At 30.8% G+C, this 21292-nt stretch overlaps 1 protein-coding gene across 4 annotated transcripts in view; it reads right to left on the minus strand.

Moving 5' to 3' along the window:
• Nucleotides 1–19319, minus strand: part of LOC117172317 (transmembrane protein 165) — an 85029-nt gene extending 65710 nt beyond the window's left edge. The window contains exons 1-5 of one of the 4 annotated variants that reach the window (XM_033360096.1): nucleotides 19213–19319; nucleotides 18941–19140; nucleotides 11011–11212; nucleotides 399–574; nucleotides 132–314 (exon numbers count right to left, since the gene is read on the minus strand). In XM_033360096.1, the coding sequence (XP_033215987.1) occupies nucleotides 132–314; nucleotides 399–574; nucleotides 11011–11212; nucleotides 18941–19024 (645 nt within the window). In that variant the 5' untranslated portion in view covers nucleotides 19025–19140; nucleotides 19213–19319. Of the gene's footprint in view, nucleotides 1–131; nucleotides 315–398; nucleotides 575–11010; nucleotides 11213–18940 lie in introns of all 4 variants that reach the window. The other 3 variants (XM_033360097.1, XM_033360098.1, XM_033360095.1) reach the window with 3 other exon arrangements.
• Nucleotides 19320–21292: the final 1973 nt, after the last annotated feature.

Raw genomic sequence — 21292 nt, forward strand, 5'->3', positions numbered from 1 at the left:
TTGGAAATGAGTCAGGCGGCCCTCACTGTTATCGGTTTTATCCCCCCGAAATCAGTCCAAGGCCATTTGAAGGCAACCTTCGACACTTGAATGAAAGCGAGAGTTTGATGTACATATTTTTAAATTATTACCTCTCGAGCAGCAAGGAGAATTGTAGTGAGTTGAGAGCGATCTCCCCATTCGGCAAGGAATGTAAGCATAAAAGCCTGAAAGAAAATCCTTGAAAGCATCATCAAAGCACTTTTTTTTTGTGTTTTTTTAATGGCCCCAGTCTCTGGATCTTGAACTAAAGTACTTTCCGCATTTTTCTCAAACTATAATTAACATATATTAATTATTACCAAATGTCTTTAATGACAAGTGAAGCACTATCAGAAAATAAATAATAAAAAAGATACTTCGTCATCCCGTTTTCTCAAATCGGACTGAACCTCCTCAAATTCCTCCTGTCCTTCATTAGGAGACATGTAGTAACTATCCCTGAGCATTTTTAGTCCAAATAAAGCAAATAGTGCAGTCGAAATGTAGTAGGTGTATGCGCGTGGAATTATAGTAGCTGCGTATCCGAATACAACTGCAAACAAAAATAATAGATTAATTTCAGGAATTACCTATATATTCCGGATAATGACCATTTTCAAAGCGAATTGTGCAAATCATGTCACAATAAATTTTATTTTATTTTTAGGTATACGAACTCTCAAAAAAAGTTTCGAAGGGAAGGATCCGCATGTTCTTAAAAATAAAAAATCCATTTTCCGGCCAAAGTATGCAGGATGTGAATTTATGTTGCCAACAAAATTATTCATTTCAAAACGAAATATAAATTTTCTTTATCTGAAATAGGCAGAACAAGCGCACTTTATCTGCCCGCGGAACGGCAGTAAAATAGCACTTTATTGTAATGCGACGAGCGGCACGTAAAGTAACAGCAAGGAGGAAGAAGTGTAAGAGTGAGAAAAATTCTTTTTAAACATAAGTTTAACAACGAAGTGAATTTCGGTCTTCTAATGTCATCGCATGCGCGTACTTATGCGGTACAATCAAGCGCCGTCTTCCAGAAACAGAGCTCTTATTCTGCCTATTTCAGATAAAGTATCGTATGCACAACGGCAGTAAAGTTGTTTCATATTTGTATGCAGTTTTACCGACCTCGCCTTCGACTCGGACGTTAAATTCTGCGTCCTCGTTTAAATTTCAACTTTACTGCCTAGGTACATAATCTACTATTAGCCTATTTTTTAATAAGCTACATACATAGTTCTTGTTTTATTCGTAAAAAATGGCATTAAAAAGAAAAAAAATAAGAATGTGGCTGCGCATCGCACAGATTTTTTTCATAATAAATATTATAATAAAGCAAAGTTCCAATAAAAGAAATTGATTTAGTTAATCAATATACAAAGTGGTGCAGCCGAGGACTGGCGCACAGTGGGAGAAAATGCACTTTTTTCGTTCGAAAATGTTCAGATCCTTCAATTTTGGTCCGATTTTGAATTTACAAAAAAGTTAAAGTTCATTAAATGCTAAACAGCTTGACGCTCCGAACTTTTGTCTCCTCTATTTGTTTATTAATCATTTTTCCACTTGAAGTATAGAAAAATTGAAATTTTGTACATAAGAATTTTTTACGCTTTAATAACTGATCAGGAAACTTTATGTTGTCTTAAATGAATGTTTAGGGAATCATAAAATACAAATAATTTGTTTATTATTCCATTCATTTGTTATGAACAAATTTTATGAAAAATTGTCATATAGTCTTATTATCGGTAAAAATTGTTGTTTCCTAAAAGTAATTCATATTAATGTAGGAATGGCATGGAAACCATTTTTTTTTTTGCACTGGAAATGTTTTAAGCTATTAAACGAATGACTGCTAGTCACAATAATATTAGAAAAGTTTACAATAACCAGTGTTAATAACAATTCTTGTGACAAAATATTTAAACTTAATGTTTTATCAAATTTATATTTTCTTTCATGGCCAGAATGTTTTAAGCTATTACATGAATGACTGCTAGTCACAACAATATTAGAAAAGTTTACAATAACCAGTGTTAATAACAATTTTTATGACAAAATATTTAAACTTAATGTTTTATCAAATTTATATTTTCGTTTATGGTCAGAATGGGTACATATATTCCTGAAAATAATATGTCTTCGATAATATTTGGTAAAATGTAACAATCTGAATATTTAGAAGCAAATGAGATAACAAATTTCAAATTTCGGCAGTTTCACGTAGCAAAAAATCTGGTTCCTTCAAATGAAAAATTGCGAAATAGAATTCTTTTCCGTAGCCATGTTATCGTTTCGTTTTCTAAATCTGGGATTTTGTGTTAATAATAAATATAAATACTAAATGATTTCAGGCAACTGAAGAACAATTTGTTGGATTTAATATTTTTTCAATAAATGGTTTTCCATATAAACAAAATGGATACTTCAAAAGTTTTCAAAAAGACCCTATCCGATTTTTTTTATTTCGAATCCCAATGGAGGTACGGAAAATTTGGCGCAGTATTTAAAAATAGAATTTAATTTTAACGATAAAAAATTGGAAAAGGTTAAAAACAAATTAAATAGTAATTCTATCTCTCTTGTAAAAAAAATGGCAGAGTTCAGCATTTATTAAAGATTGTTTCGACAAGAAGTTTACAGGTTGGTTGAACACATATTTCATCGTGGAATTTAACCTTAAAGTAATGACAAATGCAGGAGGCCAGACTCAGGTGACTTTGTAGATTGCTCTACTTCGACAAAACATAGGAAATCAATGGATATACGGAAAAAATACACTGACATCGAAATAAAAGAGGCTTTTATACGCTCGCTAAATCTACCCAGGTGCGAAATTCGGTCGGATGCCAGAGCATGACCATCGGCCCAAAGTCGGCCCTGCTATGGTAACCGATCTAAGGTGACCAGAGTTGGGTCGACTAAGATGTTTTCAAGTTGCCATGGTCGGACCGACGTTGGCGACGGACGTCGGCGGCGAGCGAAAAACCGACTGTCAGCCCGATTATGACCCAACTATGGTATGACAATCGGATAAATTGTGGCAGATTGGTCGTTACGACCACAATAATGCGGTCGGTCCGACTCTGAATACAGCAGTCGGATTGACGTAAGTCACCTTGATGCACCCGATGGTCGATTAACATTGGCCCGAGTATGAGCAGACCGTCGGATAAACTCTGGCTCATTGTTACAAAAAGAGCGTGAAACTGCAGTCGGCCCAACTGTGGTCAAGAGTTGGCCTGTCCGCCGACGTAATATATGCCCGTGACATTGGGTGCACATAACCTACTTCATTTCGATAGATTTGCTTTCGGCCGCAGTTGATCTGCTCGTATTATTGGGAGGTGGGATTGGTGTGTTACTCGTATAAATATATAAATATTCAAAATAAACCGTTAAAAATTCTTAAACAAAAATAGAAACGTTTAAGGGTAAATATTTATTTTTTTAGATATCTTTTAAATTATCAACTTTAGTTTTAAATCAACAAAAATGAAAAAAACTTTGTTAATTTGTGACACAATATGATAATTTAAAAAATCGAATTGAAACATTCAGAATTATTAATTGAACAGTGCTGCATATTCAAAATGTATCTATTTTAATATATAATAAAGTTAATTTTAAAACCTGCAAATTTTTAAAATTCTAAAAAAGCATCGAACACTGAATATTTTCAAAGTATAGCTTCCCAATTTGTCAACCCTCTTTCGAAATTAATCTATGAAAAATATACAACACACAGTTTTTGTAAACAAACTTCAAGTGCTTCAATAGCCGAGTGGTTAGAGTGCGCGGTAAAATACACTAGTTTAGTTAGGGTTCGAATCCTGGATGAGTAAGATTTTTTAAAGCGTGAGATTAAAAGTGTAAGTAACCGTGTGTGTGAATTATGTATTTAGCAATGGTGAAAAGTAAAGATTATATAATAATAATTTTTAAAATAACTTTCTTTAAAATTAATTTTTGTCGAAGGTTAGGCCGGCGTCATCTTACTGGATGGCCCATATATGGGACCAAATCTTGGCCCGACGTGGAGAAATCAAAGGCGGTTGACCGTTATCATTTAGCTGGTTGGCCCGACCAGTGGCGCACAAAGTTGGACTGACCGTCCGACGATTGGCCCGACCGTGGGCCGACGGTCAATTCGCACCTGGGTATCTGATAGGAAGAAAGTATCAGAATCCATGAATTTAATTTTACCTTCCGATGAAAATGAAAATATGAATGATTTTCTGATTCCTTACACATCAGAAGAAGCTTTGGCGTTAATATAAGAAGCTGATTTGTCCAAAAATCAGTGGCCATAATCCACATGCAGGCAAAAAATAGAAATGCTGACATTTACCCAGCATGCGACAATTTTGCAAAAGCTAAAAAAGAATGTTATCCACATTTGATTAAAGTAACGGAAGAGGATTTAACAATCGGATTAAAATCTTTATTAGATCATACGATATTTCGGATTTTTAAAGGTCGTGATATTTCTCTTCCATTTACGGATACAAGGAAACCTCAAAATTTGAAGTTAATTGTGAAATATGGTTGTGATCGTTCTTTAAGTCAAAGAACGTACAAGAAAAATAAAGATGATTCAGTTATGGTGGATAATAGTATCTTCACGGTTTCAATGGTACCACTGCGACTTAGAGGATTCGGTAAATTCTGTAGTGGGGCGAAATCCTAATCCATTGTCAACATCATTTTGCAGGCCAATAGTATATGAATTCGCAAAATAAACCCCAGAAAAAAACAAATTCAGTAATAGCATCACTTCAAAAAGAAGTCGATAAAATGAAGCCTACAATAATAAAGAACGATTTCGGTACTTTTGTGATAAAACATGATATGAAGTTGACGATGCTGGACCAAAAAGTTTGTCAGGCTCTTTCTGAAACTTTATCATCTATGACTTGCTACCTTTGTCAAGCTACACCTAGAGAGATGAATGAGTTAGACAGAGTCAAAGGCAAAATTATAGATATCAAGTCATATGATTATGCATTGTCAACACTACATGCTAGGAATCACTTTATAGACAATCTTTTGCATATAGCCTATCGACTCGATTTTAAGAAATGGCGAGTCAGATACGGATGTGTATAAAGATTTGCAAAAGAAGGCGAAGACTTGCATTTGAAAAGCTTTTCATCAGAAGACAGAATTAGTAATAGATGCAGTAAAAAAGGCTCAGGCATACATCCAATGATGGCAAAACCGCAAGAAAGTTTTTTACTGACCCGGAATTAACAGCAGAAATCACAGGGATAGACTTGAAGTTAGTAAAAAGATTTGCATACATTCTGCATAAATTAACGAGTACAGAAAGAGGAAACATTTGAAATATATACTATGGAAACCGCAAAACTGTACGTAAGTTTATACCCGTGGTACACGGTACGACATAAAAAATACGAAAGAAAGAAAAAAAGAGAAGGAAGGGAATTTGGTTGGTTGCATTTTCATTTGTTTTCCTCTTTTTTATTTTTTTGTCACAGGAGAAAAATTCTTTTCTTTTCTTTTTTAGAGGAAAAAGGTGTTTTTCTTTATTTGTTATTTTCAAATTTCAATAGAAACATTTTCTGGTGGATGTCCAAATTTGGTCGATGGATTCTTGGTTTTATTTTCAGGATTTCTGCACATTAACTCGATGATTACACGTTAAATAGGATTTTAAATTATATTTTAATCTCATTTAAATTTTTTAAATTTTAATTTAGCTGACTTCGATTGGAGGTCATTTCTACCCCTGCTCCCTTCTATTGTTTTTTTAACATTATATTTTTTAATCAGATCAAAGCTGCATATGGTCCTGAGGCCTTCAAAAAAGTTAAATTATCATGTGATATCAATAAAAAATTAAGAGGCAGTATCCTTTAAAAGAATTTTTCAATTGATTGTAGAAGAAATGATGTTTTACCTGAGAAAATATTTTTGTTGGATAACAAATTTCGAGATTTCACCTTTCACAGTAATTTTTGCAATAGAAAATTTGAACTTTTTTTAAACAATTTTAAACTCTCACTACTAAATTTACTGATTAAAGATGTTTCAAATCATGTTAACTTTTTGAAGTAAAAAATTTCCAGAATCAGAAGTGAATTAGAGACATGTTTACAACACGATAAAATTATTGATCTTTTGAAACATCAGATTTTTCTTAATGAAAAATTTTTAAACAATGATAAAAAACATGAGAACAAACTTTCTATTCTGATCAATCAACAAAATAATACTAAAGAGCAAAATTTAAATTTGCATAGTATCTTTGAAGAAGGAGATAAGGATCCTTGGTATGTACATTTGACAGATATTCAAATTCCCGAAGCAGTAACAGATATTCTTATATTCTGCACATTACATGACTGTAAGTGTCCATAAAGTACTTGTTTTCCTGCATTCATTACCAATCCCGTTTTCTGCTTTGAATCTTTGCAAAATTGGGGGGTTGCCTACCAAATCGTTGGGTTATTGGGTTATTGTTGGGTTATTTCCAAGTGAAAATGCCAACATTTGGAATTTGTTTATCTATTTTGCTTATAAACATTTAAGTTTTTATATTTTACTAAATATTATCAAAGATACATTTTTAGGAATATCCGTAGCTATTCTAGCGATTAAATAAAATTAAAATTTGATAAAACCTTCAATTTGAATATTTTGTCACGAGAATTATTTATAACTACAGTTATTGTTAATTTATTAAATATTTTGGTGAATAGCAGTCACTCGTCCAATAACTTAAAACATTTCCAGTGCAAAAACAAAATTCCATGCGAAAGGGCCAAAATTTTTAATTTGTTTATAAAAAATTAAAATTGTTATATCTGATCAAATATTAATAAATATTTATTATTTTAAGGAATGCCTGAAGTCGCTCTGGCGATTGAAGGAAATTGTAATTTGATAAAATTTTACTATTTCGCCACAAGAATTGTTTATAACAATGCTTATCATAAACTTTTCAATTAGTTTCGTAATTTAATGTCATTCCTACTTTAATATTAAGCACTTTTAGCAAACAGAATTTTTTTAACCGATAATAAGACTATTTGCTAATTTGTTCATAAAATTTGTTTATAACAAATAAATGGAATAATGAAAAAAATAGTTGTATTCTATGAGTCCCTAAACATTAATTTAAGATAATTTAAAGTTTATCTAATCAGTCATTAAAGCATAAAAAATTGTTATTTACAAAATTTATTATATACATTATTATACATTATACATATTATACATTATTAGGAATTTGATTTTAAGACAGTAAGGAACCCACTTTCTGTCAGGGGTATGTTGTGAAAATATATTTATCGCAATGGATAATGGATTATATTATGAATTGAAATTTCCTGATTGCAATGAATCATGCCTGTGGGAATGGTCGAAACCATTTTTTGTACAGTTATGATTATTTTAATTTTTAAATTGAAAACGTAGATTCTTAAAAAATATTCCGTTTTTTGTTAAAAGTACAATATTCTCTAATGTAATATAGGTGTTATAGATGTTGGATTTTTTCTTTCTGGTTCTGCTAAAATGTATGGTACTCTCGAAATTCCTTGGAAAATTAAAAAAATTCAAAAGTGACAAAATGAAAGCGCTTTTTCTGAAAATAGTCAATTTATTCAAAATTCCACCATATTTCATGATACTCTGCCCTGTGCCCACGCCTAGATCAGAAGAGAGTATCTTTTTGTCTGAAAAAAAGTTCACATTTTTTGCCAAAACGACATAAGATACGAAAAAAGTTGAAGGAATAAAGTTGTTTCTCTAAAAAATATATTACTCATTATTTTCGATATGTTTCCGAAAATATTTATAAAATCCTGCAAGATTTTTTTAAATAAAATTTTATGGAGTCATAAAAAAAGCCAAAAAGGACATAAAGTAACGGTTATAACAACTTTTACATGAAATTTTTTCCTTTGTAGTCAGAATTTTTGCAATAATCGATACTCTTTTTTTGGATTTTCACCGCAACATAAAAATCTATTGTTAAGAAAAAATGAATCTTTACGGATTTTATACATATTTTACAAAAATCTCGAAAACAAACAACTTTTTTCTTTGTCTTTTTTCATATCTTGTGTCAGTTCGTCAAAGAATGTGAATTGTCGTTTTTCAGACAAATAAAATTTCTCTCTTCTCTCCAACGCTTGGACACAGGACAGCATATCATGGAATATATTCTCTATATACTTAATTTTGAATATAAAAAAAATCGCCGCCATTTTGTCATTTTAATAATTTTCAAACGGATGACGAAATTGGATCATAAATTATGTCAGAATTAAAAAGAAAAATATAAATAAAAGTGGTTTCCGTTAATTTGGTTGAATTTTTTATATGTTACGTGTCTCGTCATTCTGAACAAATGTCTCAATGGGCACAAAACCCAAAACTTAAAGGGTCCCAAAATAAGGCCCGCCGGAGTCAATATAATGGGGGTATCGGCCTTATCTTGGGACCCTAAGAGTTTTGGGCTTTGTGCCCATTGATACATTTGTTCAGGACGCCGAGGCGCGTAAAATATCAAAGATTCAGTCAAATAACCGAAACCACTCTTCGGAGTAAGGAAAATCACCGAGTGAACTTTTAGAGCCGATACCCCTATTATACTGACTTCGGCGGGCCTTTATCTTGGGACCCTTTAAGTTTTGGGCTTTGTGCCCATTGAGACATTTGTTCAGAATGACAAGACACGTAACATATAAAAAATTTAGCCAAATTAACGGAAACCACTTTTCCCATAGGCATGTTAAGAGGTCCTTTGGACCATTTTTTGATACTCTATGTTTTCAATTTTTTAAATCCAAACACTCATAACTGTCCAAAAAAGTTTCAGCAAATGGGTAAGATATGTGTTCTTTTATTCCCTTTCAAAAACAACGTATTTTAGTAGGTCTTAAAGTTTATATTATACTGAGGCAAACTTTTAGAATAGAACTTTTTCAGTAAGCAGGTAAAAACTGTGAAATTAAAAAAAGGATTAATTTTGAAATTAGTGATTTGAGAATAAGGTATTCGAAATCTAGATTTTTTCTATTCCTGGCTTATGCAATTTGTTTGAAAAAGTAAAAACTTTGATAAGACTAAGGAAATCTTTTTTGGAGTTCCCAGTAATGTAGGTTTCGTCCTATCGATAAATGTTAGAATTATGTAAAGTAGCAAATTTTATTTTGCCAAAAAGCGTGGTTATAGTCAAGGTGGTTCATGAAAAATGATTATGACAAATGGGTGTAAAGCCTATTCTGTTTGCCCTCTTTTGCTTATGTTTGAACTTATGTTTCATGTTATGTTTTTTATACAAAAAGATCATTTTCAAAATTTTGAAGCATTTCATAAATTAAAAACAAAAAAAAGCACTTTCAAATAACTGAGAATGACAACTAGGTAAAGCTCACTTCGATTTTCCTCCACTCTACTCTAAAAATCAAAAATATATATTTTCAGATCCTGAAAATATAGCTTATAAGAACACTTGCTTCAATAGTTTTCTCAGAATTTTCTATTTGGTATCCTATCTTACTTTCAAACACCAAATTGCAAAATTATATTTTTTCTTTCTTTATTTTGACCTGTTGATGATCATCGACTTGGTTAACGAGAAAGATTTATATCCCAGAATCAGATATACTACAAATTTCGTAAATATTTGTTGCTTCATATAAATATTAATCAATTCTTAAGAATAAACATAAAATTCTCAGAACTTTGCAATAATATTTATAATTTATCTGGTAAATTTACAGACATTTTCAGTCAATTTCAAGATTTCGACATGATTTTCAAGAATTCAATTTCCTACGTTAGAGATCACGTATCCAGCTTATTCAAGTTTTTATCGTAAGTCAAAGTTTCTATAACAGTACGGCCAGGCCACTTTTTTTTAGGACTACACCGCAAAGTATACACATCAATTGAATAGGGATTCGTATTTACAACTGTTTTTTTTACAATTCACATAACTGTTTAAAATTGTACCTAAGTAGATAAGCCCATTATTTTGATTGCCTAACACCTTAAAAAAAATTCCTTGGGATGCCAAATACACAAAAAAATAAACGCTTGTAACACGAAGTTCATAATTTGTTATCTTATCCGCCCGACTAATAGTGCAAGGGCAAGGGTATTCAAAAATACATTATAATTTATTAAATCATTTGTAAAGGAGCATTAATTATTTCTTTGAGGACAAAATAATAAAATATTAAGTTTAAAAAATGTCCTTTTTCTAATTAACATTTTTCTTCATGGATTTTCGTAATTTTCAAAGAGGAACATACTAAGGATACAAATAAAATTCTCTTATGCAACCATTTTTTTTTCAAATTAGAGTAAAAATTTGAAATTGTTTAAAATTTAAACTTCTAAATTAGTTTAAAGAATAGAAGAGTGATAAGCAGCACAAAGTTTAATGCATTTCCTCTTTTAAAACACAAGTCACGTGACACTTGAAGTTTATGTGAAATACATTTTGTACATAACATATTCAATAAAACGAGACGAATACTTTTTCTCAATTTATTTGTTTTTTACAATTTCAAGTGACATTCACATTTCCAAAGAATTGCAAGTTTTTGAAGTGTTATTTTTGGGCAGAACTTTGAATTTGAATTCAATATTGACAAGAAATATTATAGTAAATTATTAGGTTTAGACTACAGAATATTTTTTAATAAAATAAATTGATATTCACTGTCTACATAAATACAGATATAATAATAAAATTATAACACGTTAAAATCTTTTAAGGCTGTCTTTTTTTGAAAGAGAAAGATAATTTTAAAAAATTATAAAAGAGTCAAAAATTGAACTTTCATTACTGAAACTTTATGATCTTAACGGGCAAGATCTAAACTACTTTCTTTGAAGCCATCAGTTTGAATAGTTTTTTATTTATCTACCGATTACAGTTATCTGATTGCGTTCAAAAAGCTTAGACTAATTTCTTGTTATTGTTTGATAAAATATATTTACCTGAAAGAATAGTCATAAGTGCGAGTGCTCCAATGGCTCCAATAAAAACTGTAAGCCTCGGATACTTCATTGCCATGATCGCAGCGATGAAAAAAGTTTTATCCCCTAATTCGGAAACCACAATAACGGAAAGAGAAGCTATAAAGGCGTGAAGAAAGCCCAGGTTTCCCTGGGCCTCCATCGCAGAAGTCGTGGTCGCCTTCTAAAAAACAAAGAAAAAATATTTATACCAACTTACAAATTTGAAAAACGCGATGGATTAAATAGCAGCAATTTCGACGTGCACTTGAGCTGAATATTTTTTTTGATTCGTTTAAATTCTCTTGAATTCAAAAAATTTAAGAGAACACAAAGAATAAAAAAATCAATTGAATTCGAGTAGAGCTTATGTAAAGTGTATTTAGAAGAATTGAAAGAATCCAAGTGAATTCAGAAGCAGGCCAGTGAATTCAAATGGATATGTGGCAATTAAAAGGAATTTAATTTAATTTAAAGGAATTTAAATAATTATCAAAAAATCAATTGCGTTCAGTTCAATTCAGAAGAATTAAAAGAAATTTAGAAGAATTCAAGTGAATTTAATTAATTTAAATAAGAATACTAATTGAAAACGAGTTACTGAGATAAATTATTTAAATTCAAGTTAAATTAAATAGATTTTAAATCAATTTAAAATAACTGAAAAGAACTCATAACTATTCAAAGAATTGAAGCAAATTTGAAGATTTCCAAAATTGAAAGGGTAGTAACGGAATTCAATGGATTTTTGGACATGTGCCCTTGATTTTTGACCTCTCAAAGGTCCAAAAAAAAATTTTCATAGTACATGTTTGAAGAAAAATTTTCGGATCTATTCAAATACGCAGTCAAAAATAGGGGTTTCATTTAAAAAATCGTATTGACCTGAAGTTCAAAATCAACGGTACAGTCAAATGGCAGTTCAATTTACAGTAACACACACACATAGGGTGACCCATTTTAATCTATAGATCCAAATATCTTCTAAACTACCACATTTACAAAAACACGGCTCAGACAAAAGTTGACCAGGACATAGGGGGCCATTTTCAAGGTAATTTCAAGGTCAATCCGATATTTTAGAATGGAAAACTCTATTTCTGACTGCGGAATTGAATATAGAGCGAAAAATTTTACTTTAAAAATGTACTGCGGATATCTGGTTTTAGGGATCTTGGAAAGGTCCAAAATCAAGGTCAAAAGTCCATAAACGATCAGATGCCCTTTTTCTGATTTATCGTGTTTTTCTGGATAAAGAAAACGTTTAAGAAGCTTAAAAAAAGTCGATAAAATGTAAAAGTGTAAACGACATTGACCACCTTGTCAGCATCGACCTTTAGGTCAATTTTCAATGTCATTTAAGGGTCAAAACGATGTAAAAAAACAGAAATGCCAATTTTAGACTGCGGACACGTAAAGACCGGAAAATTGTACGTAAAAATTGGTATTTTAAAATCTTTCATTTTGACCTTTAGAAGGTCATATTAAGGTCAATTATTTAAAAATCGCTTAGAAGCTTTTTTTAATTACAAGTACAGGATAAGTTGCACAAATTTCAACGAACCTGACTAACTAGACCTTTGAGTGTATTTTCAAGGTTTATGAAGGTCTACGTCATTTTTTTAAATGAAAAAGTTGCAAAAAATGGAAGGACCTTCACCTTACTTTTAGCGCTGCCCGGAAAAACGACGTGGTTGTAATAAGTTCTGTTTCCTTTTGGCTGCTTCATTATCGTTTGTCTCCATGCCTCTCACGTTTGGGGTGCTTGATTACACTGCCCTACATGAGTTTTGCGAATAAGATAGCACCTAGTGTTTCTGAATGGATTTTTCGTGCTGAACACGAATCTGGGTTCAAAAACTTCCTATAACGTCACGTTTCTGAGAAAATAGGGGTTGCAACCCCTAAAAACGGCGTTTTTAGCCATTTTTGAAAAATTATAGAGATGAACCATAGCGTACTACAAGCTTCGCTACTATCAGAAACTAAACGCTGAAACAAGCCTTTTCAAAATTGCGGATCCAATATGGCAGGCCTGTTTTTCAAAATTTGATCGTATTCGCTTGAAATTTCGGGGTTTTAAGCGTTGCTGATAACGGGTATGTAGTTACATTTCAAAAATTCAAAATAGCGGATCCAATATAGCGGACGATTTTTTAAATTCAAACGGATTTGCTTGAATATTGGCTAAAAATCCTTGCTTGAATATTGGCTAAAAATCCTTTCTGATTTCATTTTCTTCCTCCACCCCTAGACAAAAACACATCCCCGCTCTAAGGGCGCATGCGAATAATTTAACGTGACGTGATGAGAAGTTTTTGAACCCAGATTCGTGTTCAGCACGAAAAATCCATTTGGAAACACTAGGTGACATCTTATTCGTATAAAAAATTTAAATTTGCAGGGTAGTGTTATCGTGCTCTCCTTGCCACTCGCTATGAATGTTGTTGTTTCAATTACCCACAGAGTAATTGTTCGAAGTTGCCGCTGTTGGCTTGAAGACACAAACGCAAACATAGGTAAAAAAATGTTGTTTTTGCTTAACGGTTCCCGACCAGAGAAGATCTGACTTTGCTTCGAACTGTGGACAACTTTGAAAGACGTTTGCATTTGTGCCTTCAAGCCAAAGGAGGCAACTTCGAACAGTTACTCCGTAGGCAATTGAAACAACAACAAAAATATTAAGAGGCAAGGGGGCTCACGAAAATAAAGAAACTCAAAGCAAAAAGAAGTTACTACGTCCACGTCATTGCTTCCGAGTAACGCTAAAAGTAAGGTCAAGGTGCTTACATTTTTTGCAACTTTTTCATTTAAAAAATTACGTATACCTTCATAAATCTTGAAAATAAACTTGCAGGTCAAATTAGTTAAGGTCCTCGAAATTTGTGCAACTTATATTGTACTTGTTAAAGGCATAATTGACTTTCTAAACCTCTGAATGAACGATTTTAAAATACCAATTTTTACGTACAATTTCGCGCTCTTTACGAATCCGCAGTCTAAAATAGTAATTTATATATTTTTTATCGTCTTGACCTTTAAATGACCTAGAAAATTGACCTGAAGGCCGAGGCTGACAAGGTGGTAAAGGTGATTCACACTTTTACATTTTATCGACTTTTTAAAAGCATCTTAAACGTTTGCTTTATCCACAAAACCACGATAAATTAGGAAAAGGACATCTGATCGTTTTTGGACATTTGACCTGGATTTTTTATCTTTCCAAGGTCCCAAGAACAAGATTTCCATAGTACACTTTTAAAGTAAAATTTTTCGCTCTGTTCAAATCCGCAGTCAAAAATAGGGGTTTCCATTTTAAAAAATCGTCTTGACCTTGAAAATTGACCTCAAGGTCAAAATCAATGGTAAAGTTGAATGGCTCTCTATTTCCTGGTTTTTTCTGGAACGTTTTTTTGTAGATTTTTTTAAGAAGATATTTGGATCTACTGATTAAAATGGGCAATGATATATACACCAAACTCTCACTTTCATTTAAGTTTTTAGGTAAAATCTTAGGGTATTTTCTTCGGGTATTTTGCTCATTGATTAAAAGTATTGTTAAACATATTCGACCATTATACAATGTAAGAAGAAAAACCGCATGTAATTTAGAAATTGAAATGTTGATACAGATTTTATTCATTGGTAAAATTGTATAATGTTAGAAAAAACAAGTCCACTCATGTTACAAACGTATTGTCTTATGAATAAATTATTAATAGTGACCCGACACGTGACAGCGATAAAGTGACGTCGAACACATTCGTGATCCTCTTTCCTTTTTTCTAAATTCCAATTAGTTCAATTTTTATTTATCATAGAGATACTATTTTCAATTTACTGCCATCCCCCTTCCAATATGGATATTTTTATTTTTTAAATGCTATGCAATTTCAACAAATTTATTATATTTCGAAGGACGTCATAATTCAGAATCTTTACACTTGAAAGCATTGAAATTAAGTATTTTTCTTCTCAAATGTTGTCTATTGCAAACAATCCGAAGAAAAAATTATAGTTTAAATGGGTTAAAAAATTGAAACCTTTCGATAGTGAATGTGTTCAACTTTGAGTCTTCCAGTTTAAATGTACTTAAAATCAAGCTTTTATTTAAAAAAAATATATATCTCAGGGCCAGCATATGTAAGAAATATAGGGATTTTGGAGTGGTCATTCGATTTTTAAAAAACTTTTCGAAATTATACTGTTATATAGGAGACATTTCGTGCCCAAATGATTTGAAACATTGTTTTAAATTACTGGAGTTATACCATGTTGAACTTCGGTTTCACATTTGTATGAATTATCGATATTTTTAACAACGCAAGACGAATTTTAATTAAACTTTAGGATATCACAGGAAAAGCATACAATTTAATATTACAATACAAATTTTTTGTTTTTAAAATGTTGTCAAAAACTGTGCAGAAAATTTTTGAATTAAATTTTTCGCTCATAAGGCCCCTTTTTATTTTTGTCTAGTTAAGATTTAAAAATTCTTTATAATTTCTTCTTGCAATCAAAAAAAAAATTGCTGTTGACTTCTAGATTACGCGATATCGTCATTTTAGTGGGACCATGCGCCACGCTGTGCTTGAAGTGTCGCGGCTTGCGGGAGCCGACACTAGGGTGATCCAAAAATTCGACTTTTAACATTAACCCATGTCCCAGGCTTTTGAAATTAACATTGGATTTTAAATTGGAAAAGCTTAGTTTTCAAAAAAAGTAAAAGAAGTACTTAATATAAACTCTTTTTGTACTAAAGTATAGTCAACTATTAAAGAATGTTCCAGAAATAATTTTCACCCAATAAATGTTTATTTTGACTCCCGTAAGACTGTCACTGAGCTCAGAAAATAATAACTTTTCACGCCTTACAGGGGAAAAAATTGCTGCAACAAATGAAAATTGTTTAAATAATTACAAAATGTCCTTAAAAAATATATCACTCTTAAAATTGGTTAATTTTGCATTAATAGAAGAATGACCATCAAGTTCTTTTTTTTTAATGAAAGGTGAAATTATAGGGAATTTTTATATCCTAACAAAACAAAAATATGTACAAAGGTGCCCTAAGTTTCGTTTCTGTTCTGAAAAGTTTTGTTCTTAGTCAACTCCATGAAGTTTTTAACGGTGAAGTATTCGAAAAACTATTTTTAAATTGTAAGCTTGCCAAAAAGAGCAAATTGAAGGTCGTGAAAATATAAAATTTCCGGTAATAAATAACAAGAAATAAGTACGGTTTTAGAAATAGGAATTCAAAACTAAATTATGCTTTTTTTTGAAAATTAAATATCTCACATTCTAAACGTTCTCGACTGGAATATTTTAAGTTTAGAGTGCTTAATATAGTGGAATTTCAAAATGACAATAGTAGCAATTTTAAAGAATATCAAACAGAACTTGTTAAAAAATGTAGGATTTTATGGGATACGTATGAAGTAGGTTCATTTCACTCTTCAGCATTTGTTTATTTGCAAGTTACTACTGATTAACAATGTCCTCATTGACTAAGACAATGCTAACAATAAAACGAAACTTGTGCACGTTTTATTACGCTATCGCCTTTTCATCCTATACCTTCGATTATATATTGAGAATATGAGAAAAAACTTCTAAACTATAAGAAACAATAATTTTAAAAATATGGTTTTGAACTTAAGTATTATTTGCAAGGCGTCTACACAAATCTTGAAAAAGGATTTTTAACACAATCGACTCGGAATGTGTACACAGTTTCGCGAGTTTATTATAAACAATGTTACAAGACTATATTGAATTTAACTGCCTCAAATTCCTAATTTTTCAAGTAAACATATTGCATTTTCAACAAGATAGATGAATTTTTAACCAAATATTTGAATTTTATTTTTAAAAAACGATTTTTCAACAAAATACATGATTTTTTAAGTGAAAAAGATAAATTTTCAACTAAGTAGCAGAATTTTAAACTAAAAAAGATCAGTTTTCTACCAAAAATGGAATAGTTAAATTACCAGTTAAAAAAATTAGTTTTCTAAAGAAGACTCCCTTTCAACCAAGCAGTTGAATTTTCAACTGAAAAAGATAAACTGTCAACCAAAAATAGAATAGTTAAATTTTCAGTGAAAAAAAATTAATTTCAAACAAACTAATGAATTTTCAACTGACATTATGAGTCTTCAGTTGAAATAGTTGAATTTTAAACAAAGATAAATTTTTTCCAAAAAAAGACGAGTTTTCAATAAAATACACCAATTTTTAACTAAAAAAGATAAATTGTCAACCTAAAATTAAATAATTAAATGTGCATTTAAAAAAAGAAATTTTTCAACCATAGATGAATTTTAACTAAAATGATGGAATATTAAATTGGAATAGTTACATTTTCAATTAGAAAAAAAGAAAAAGAAACATAGTTTTCAATAACAAAAAAACAGCTAATTTAAAAAATTGTTACATTTTGTAACAAATGAGATGAATTTTTAAATAAAATGATGTACTTTAAGCTAAAATAATTGAATTTTAACCAAAAATTTAATAAATAGATTTTTAGTTTAAATAATGAACGTTCAACCAGAGATGCATTTTCAACTAAAATAAAAAAAAATATTTATAAAATGATGGAATTTTTAATTATCATAGTTACATTTTCCGTCAAACAAAAAATTAATTGTTAACCAAAGGGAAGTTAACATTAGTGTTTAACTTTTTCAATAAAGTTTGTTAAATTTGCATTAAAAAAGGATGAATTCAAAACAAAAACGGTAGTACTATATATTTCAGCAAAAAATATTTAAATTTCTTATAAAAAACAGTTGAATTCAACAAAAAAATACGATTTTGTTGAACTTTAGAGCAAAAATATGAACAAAAAAGATTAATTTTCTGCCAAAAAGAACGAATTTTCAATAAATTACATGAAAGTTGAAGCATGTACTTAAATTTTTAACTTAAAAATGATAAATTTCCAACAAAAAGTAGAATAGTTAGATTTTAAGTTGAAAAGAAATTAATTTTAAACCGAAAAGAAATAAATACAGTAATATAATGCTACTTTTAAAATAAAGAATCATTGTCATTCAATATATATTGCAATTAAACAAACAATTAAGCACGATCACGAAAAAATGCTCTGAAATTGGAAAAAATTCCTGGAACTTCTAGGTATATATAAATTTCCTTCATGAGAAACTGTACGATATTTTCAATTTTTAAATTGTTCGGGTTTTTAAGTATATAAATCATGAATTAAATTTTTTTGAATCAACTTCGTTCCTTACCTCAAAGTTTGTTTATATTTCAAATTAATTGCCGGCGCAACAAAATTGAGAAAAGGATGGTTTAATTCGGATAAATATAATTATTATATTTGTGTATAGATTGTTTTGTAGCGAAAAACAACATTGAAAATAACAAAAAATTGGACATAAAACGATAGTGTTTCTATAGAAACAAATAAATTCTAAAGGGTCTAGGCTGACCGAAAGTATTTATTAGCCTACGTGCACGGAATTAAAAAACGGATAATGAACCTCAGACACAACAAATGTTTGGTTTTGGGAATTTTTAAACATATATACAATTTTAGAAAAAACTAATCTTCGGGCAAAGACCGTATACTAAGATTTAAAAGGAATAATAACTATCACCCGTGAAAAATTATACGATGGGCTACATAAAAAAACAAAGAGGTACATAATTATATGTTTCGTATGAAGGAAAATAAAAGTTTTTAATCAAAATTTCCAAGAATGTCAGGGAAAACAGGCTCTCCATTTAAATAATTTGTTATTCTCTAAAAAGAGCCACAAGATGGAATGTATATGATGCGAATGTCAAAATAAGGTACAGAGAGGCCGTGTACAAAGAATGGAAATTTTTCAATAAGGAAAATAAGAGTTTTATTGTATTCATAATTTTAAAAACGTACTATGGATGAAGTAAAGGCATTTTTAAATTCTCCGACAGCAAGTGCTAGTTTTTCTTCTGTTGTTGCACTCATTAAATGATCCATTAGAAAATCCGAAGCACTGGCAGTACGTCAACCTTACACGACTACGCAAACGGCAAACGACCCACGACTGACGGCGTCGCTGAATGGCCGAACCTTTTTATATAGTTATATGTATGCTGTAATCAGAAGTCCTCAGAATAATCTACAAACTAAAGAAAGACCTGTTAACTATAACAAATTTATGTTACACGAGATTTCTGTTTTCCAGAGCGTCGTCAATCTGCCCTTCAAAAACTTCTTTTTGGAGGTTATGTTATTCAAATGTTAAGCTATAAGGTTAAGGCTAAAGTCAGGTTAGGTATTATCAAAGATAACACAAGTTTCTTTTACGCTTTTGTTACAAACAAAACCACTGACAAAAAATTGTTTTCACCCAGCATAACGTTTTTATCGTTTTTTAATCAACTTTTTTCGGATATTATGACAATTGTTTTTTTTTTCTTTTTCTCTATGTTTTTTTGTGTTAACAGAAGTTTCTTAAAGACTATTATAAATTATGAAGAGAAAATAATCGATGTAAAGTTGGCATAGCAACTATGGAAAAAATTAGTTTTCATATGGAATCATTTGGTGGTCGTTTGCTGGTGTTTGGTAGCCCAATTTTGACGTTTGGTGGTCAAAATTAAAAAAGTTATCGAATGTTCAAATTTGGGGTGCTAACTTCACGCTAGCACCTCACTTTTTAATATTTTTAAAAATTTCTTGCGGAAATCGTTTGATGGTTGATTGGTGGTGTTTGGTAGTCCACTTTTGACGTTTGGTGGTCAAAATTGAAAAAGGTATGCCCTACCGAAAAGAATATATATATATATATATATATATACTAAAAGTTCTTTAGGACAAAGAAGCTCAGAGAAATTCTCCGCATGCACTCAGGTAGATATTTTTAAAGGTCCAGGAAGCTCGTTTAAATGGTCTGAAGGCTTTAAAATATCCTTTCCGAAATTGAAATAAGCATACGATCATAAATAACAAGCAGAGAGGCTATCTCAATAGAGTAGCCGACGCTCATGGGTCCTTTGTTAAGCTTTAGGATTAAAATTTAGAAGTAGATTTTTTTAATTGCATAGTTGACAGCTTAAAATATAATAATTCGGAATCTACGCGTTTCGATGACTTCAGATATTTAACTTTTTTTTTAATGCTTAAAATTTGAATTAATAGAACGTTTCTCGTAAATGGAATGAGATACGCCAAAAAAGACAAAAAATTTTAATTCAACTAGAAATTTGTATATCAGTATATAAGTTATAATTATAAATAAGTATAATGAGAAAATTCATCAATTAAAAAAAAGTGTCAATAATTTGAAGAGAAATTTTAAAAGGGAGAGCGGATTAGCCACGACCAACTACTGTAAATAACTCTGCCCGCCTGGTACGTGACGAATACAAAAGGAACATTATATTACCGTCGCATCACTCTCAAAACGACCACTAAAAGGATCTTGAAAAGAATCCAAATCTCTCAAACTATCTCCGAGACTATTTTGTTTCAAATCGACTTTGTTTATAGACTCAAATGGGCCAGGCTATTTCGCTAAAGAAAACTCAGAGATTTCTTTCGGTAGGGTGGAACTTTGAAAAAAATGACCAGCACCCCAAAATTTTTCTATTTTGAATTTTGTTCGCACCAATGGCTCCAAAATCGTTGGATGGTATTTGGTAGTCCAATTTCATCGTTTAAAAATTAAAAATAATGAAATTATGGTAATTTTTTAATTTTTTAAACAAAATTACAAGTGTCAGCGTACAGATGTTTCCGTGCATGCGGCCGCGCGGCGTGCTCGTGTACTTGTCATTGGCGCGAAAGTTTTAAAACTAAAGAATTAGAAGAAGATTAAAAATTAAAGAATATTAAAGAAGAGTAAAAAAACCTTACCGAAAGAAATCTATGAGTTTTCTTTAGCGAAATAGCTTGGCCCATTTGAGTCTATAAACAAAGTCGATTTGAAACAAAATAGTCTCGGAGATAGTTTGAGAGATATGGATCCTTTTCAAGATCCTTTTAGTGGTCGTTTTAAGAGTGGTGCGACGGTAATATAATGTTCCTTTTTTATTCGTCATGTACTGAGCGGGCAGAGTTATTTACAGTAGTTGGTCGTGGCTAATCCGCTCTCCCTTTTTAAATTTCTCTTCAAATTATTGAAACTTTTTTTTTAATTGATGAATTTTCTCATTATACTTATTTATCATTATAACTTATATACTGATATACAATTTTCTAGTTGAATTCAAAAATGTTGTCTTTTTTGGCGTATCTCATTCC

The sequence above is a fragment of the Belonocnema kinseyi genome, chromosome 5 (assembly GCF_010883055.1).
Source record: "Belonocnema kinseyi isolate 2016_QV_RU_SX_M_011 chromosome 5, B_treatae_v1, whole genome shotgun sequence".
Lineage (NCBI taxonomy): Eukaryota > Metazoa > Arthropoda > Insecta > Hymenoptera > Cynipidae > Belonocnema > Belonocnema kinseyi.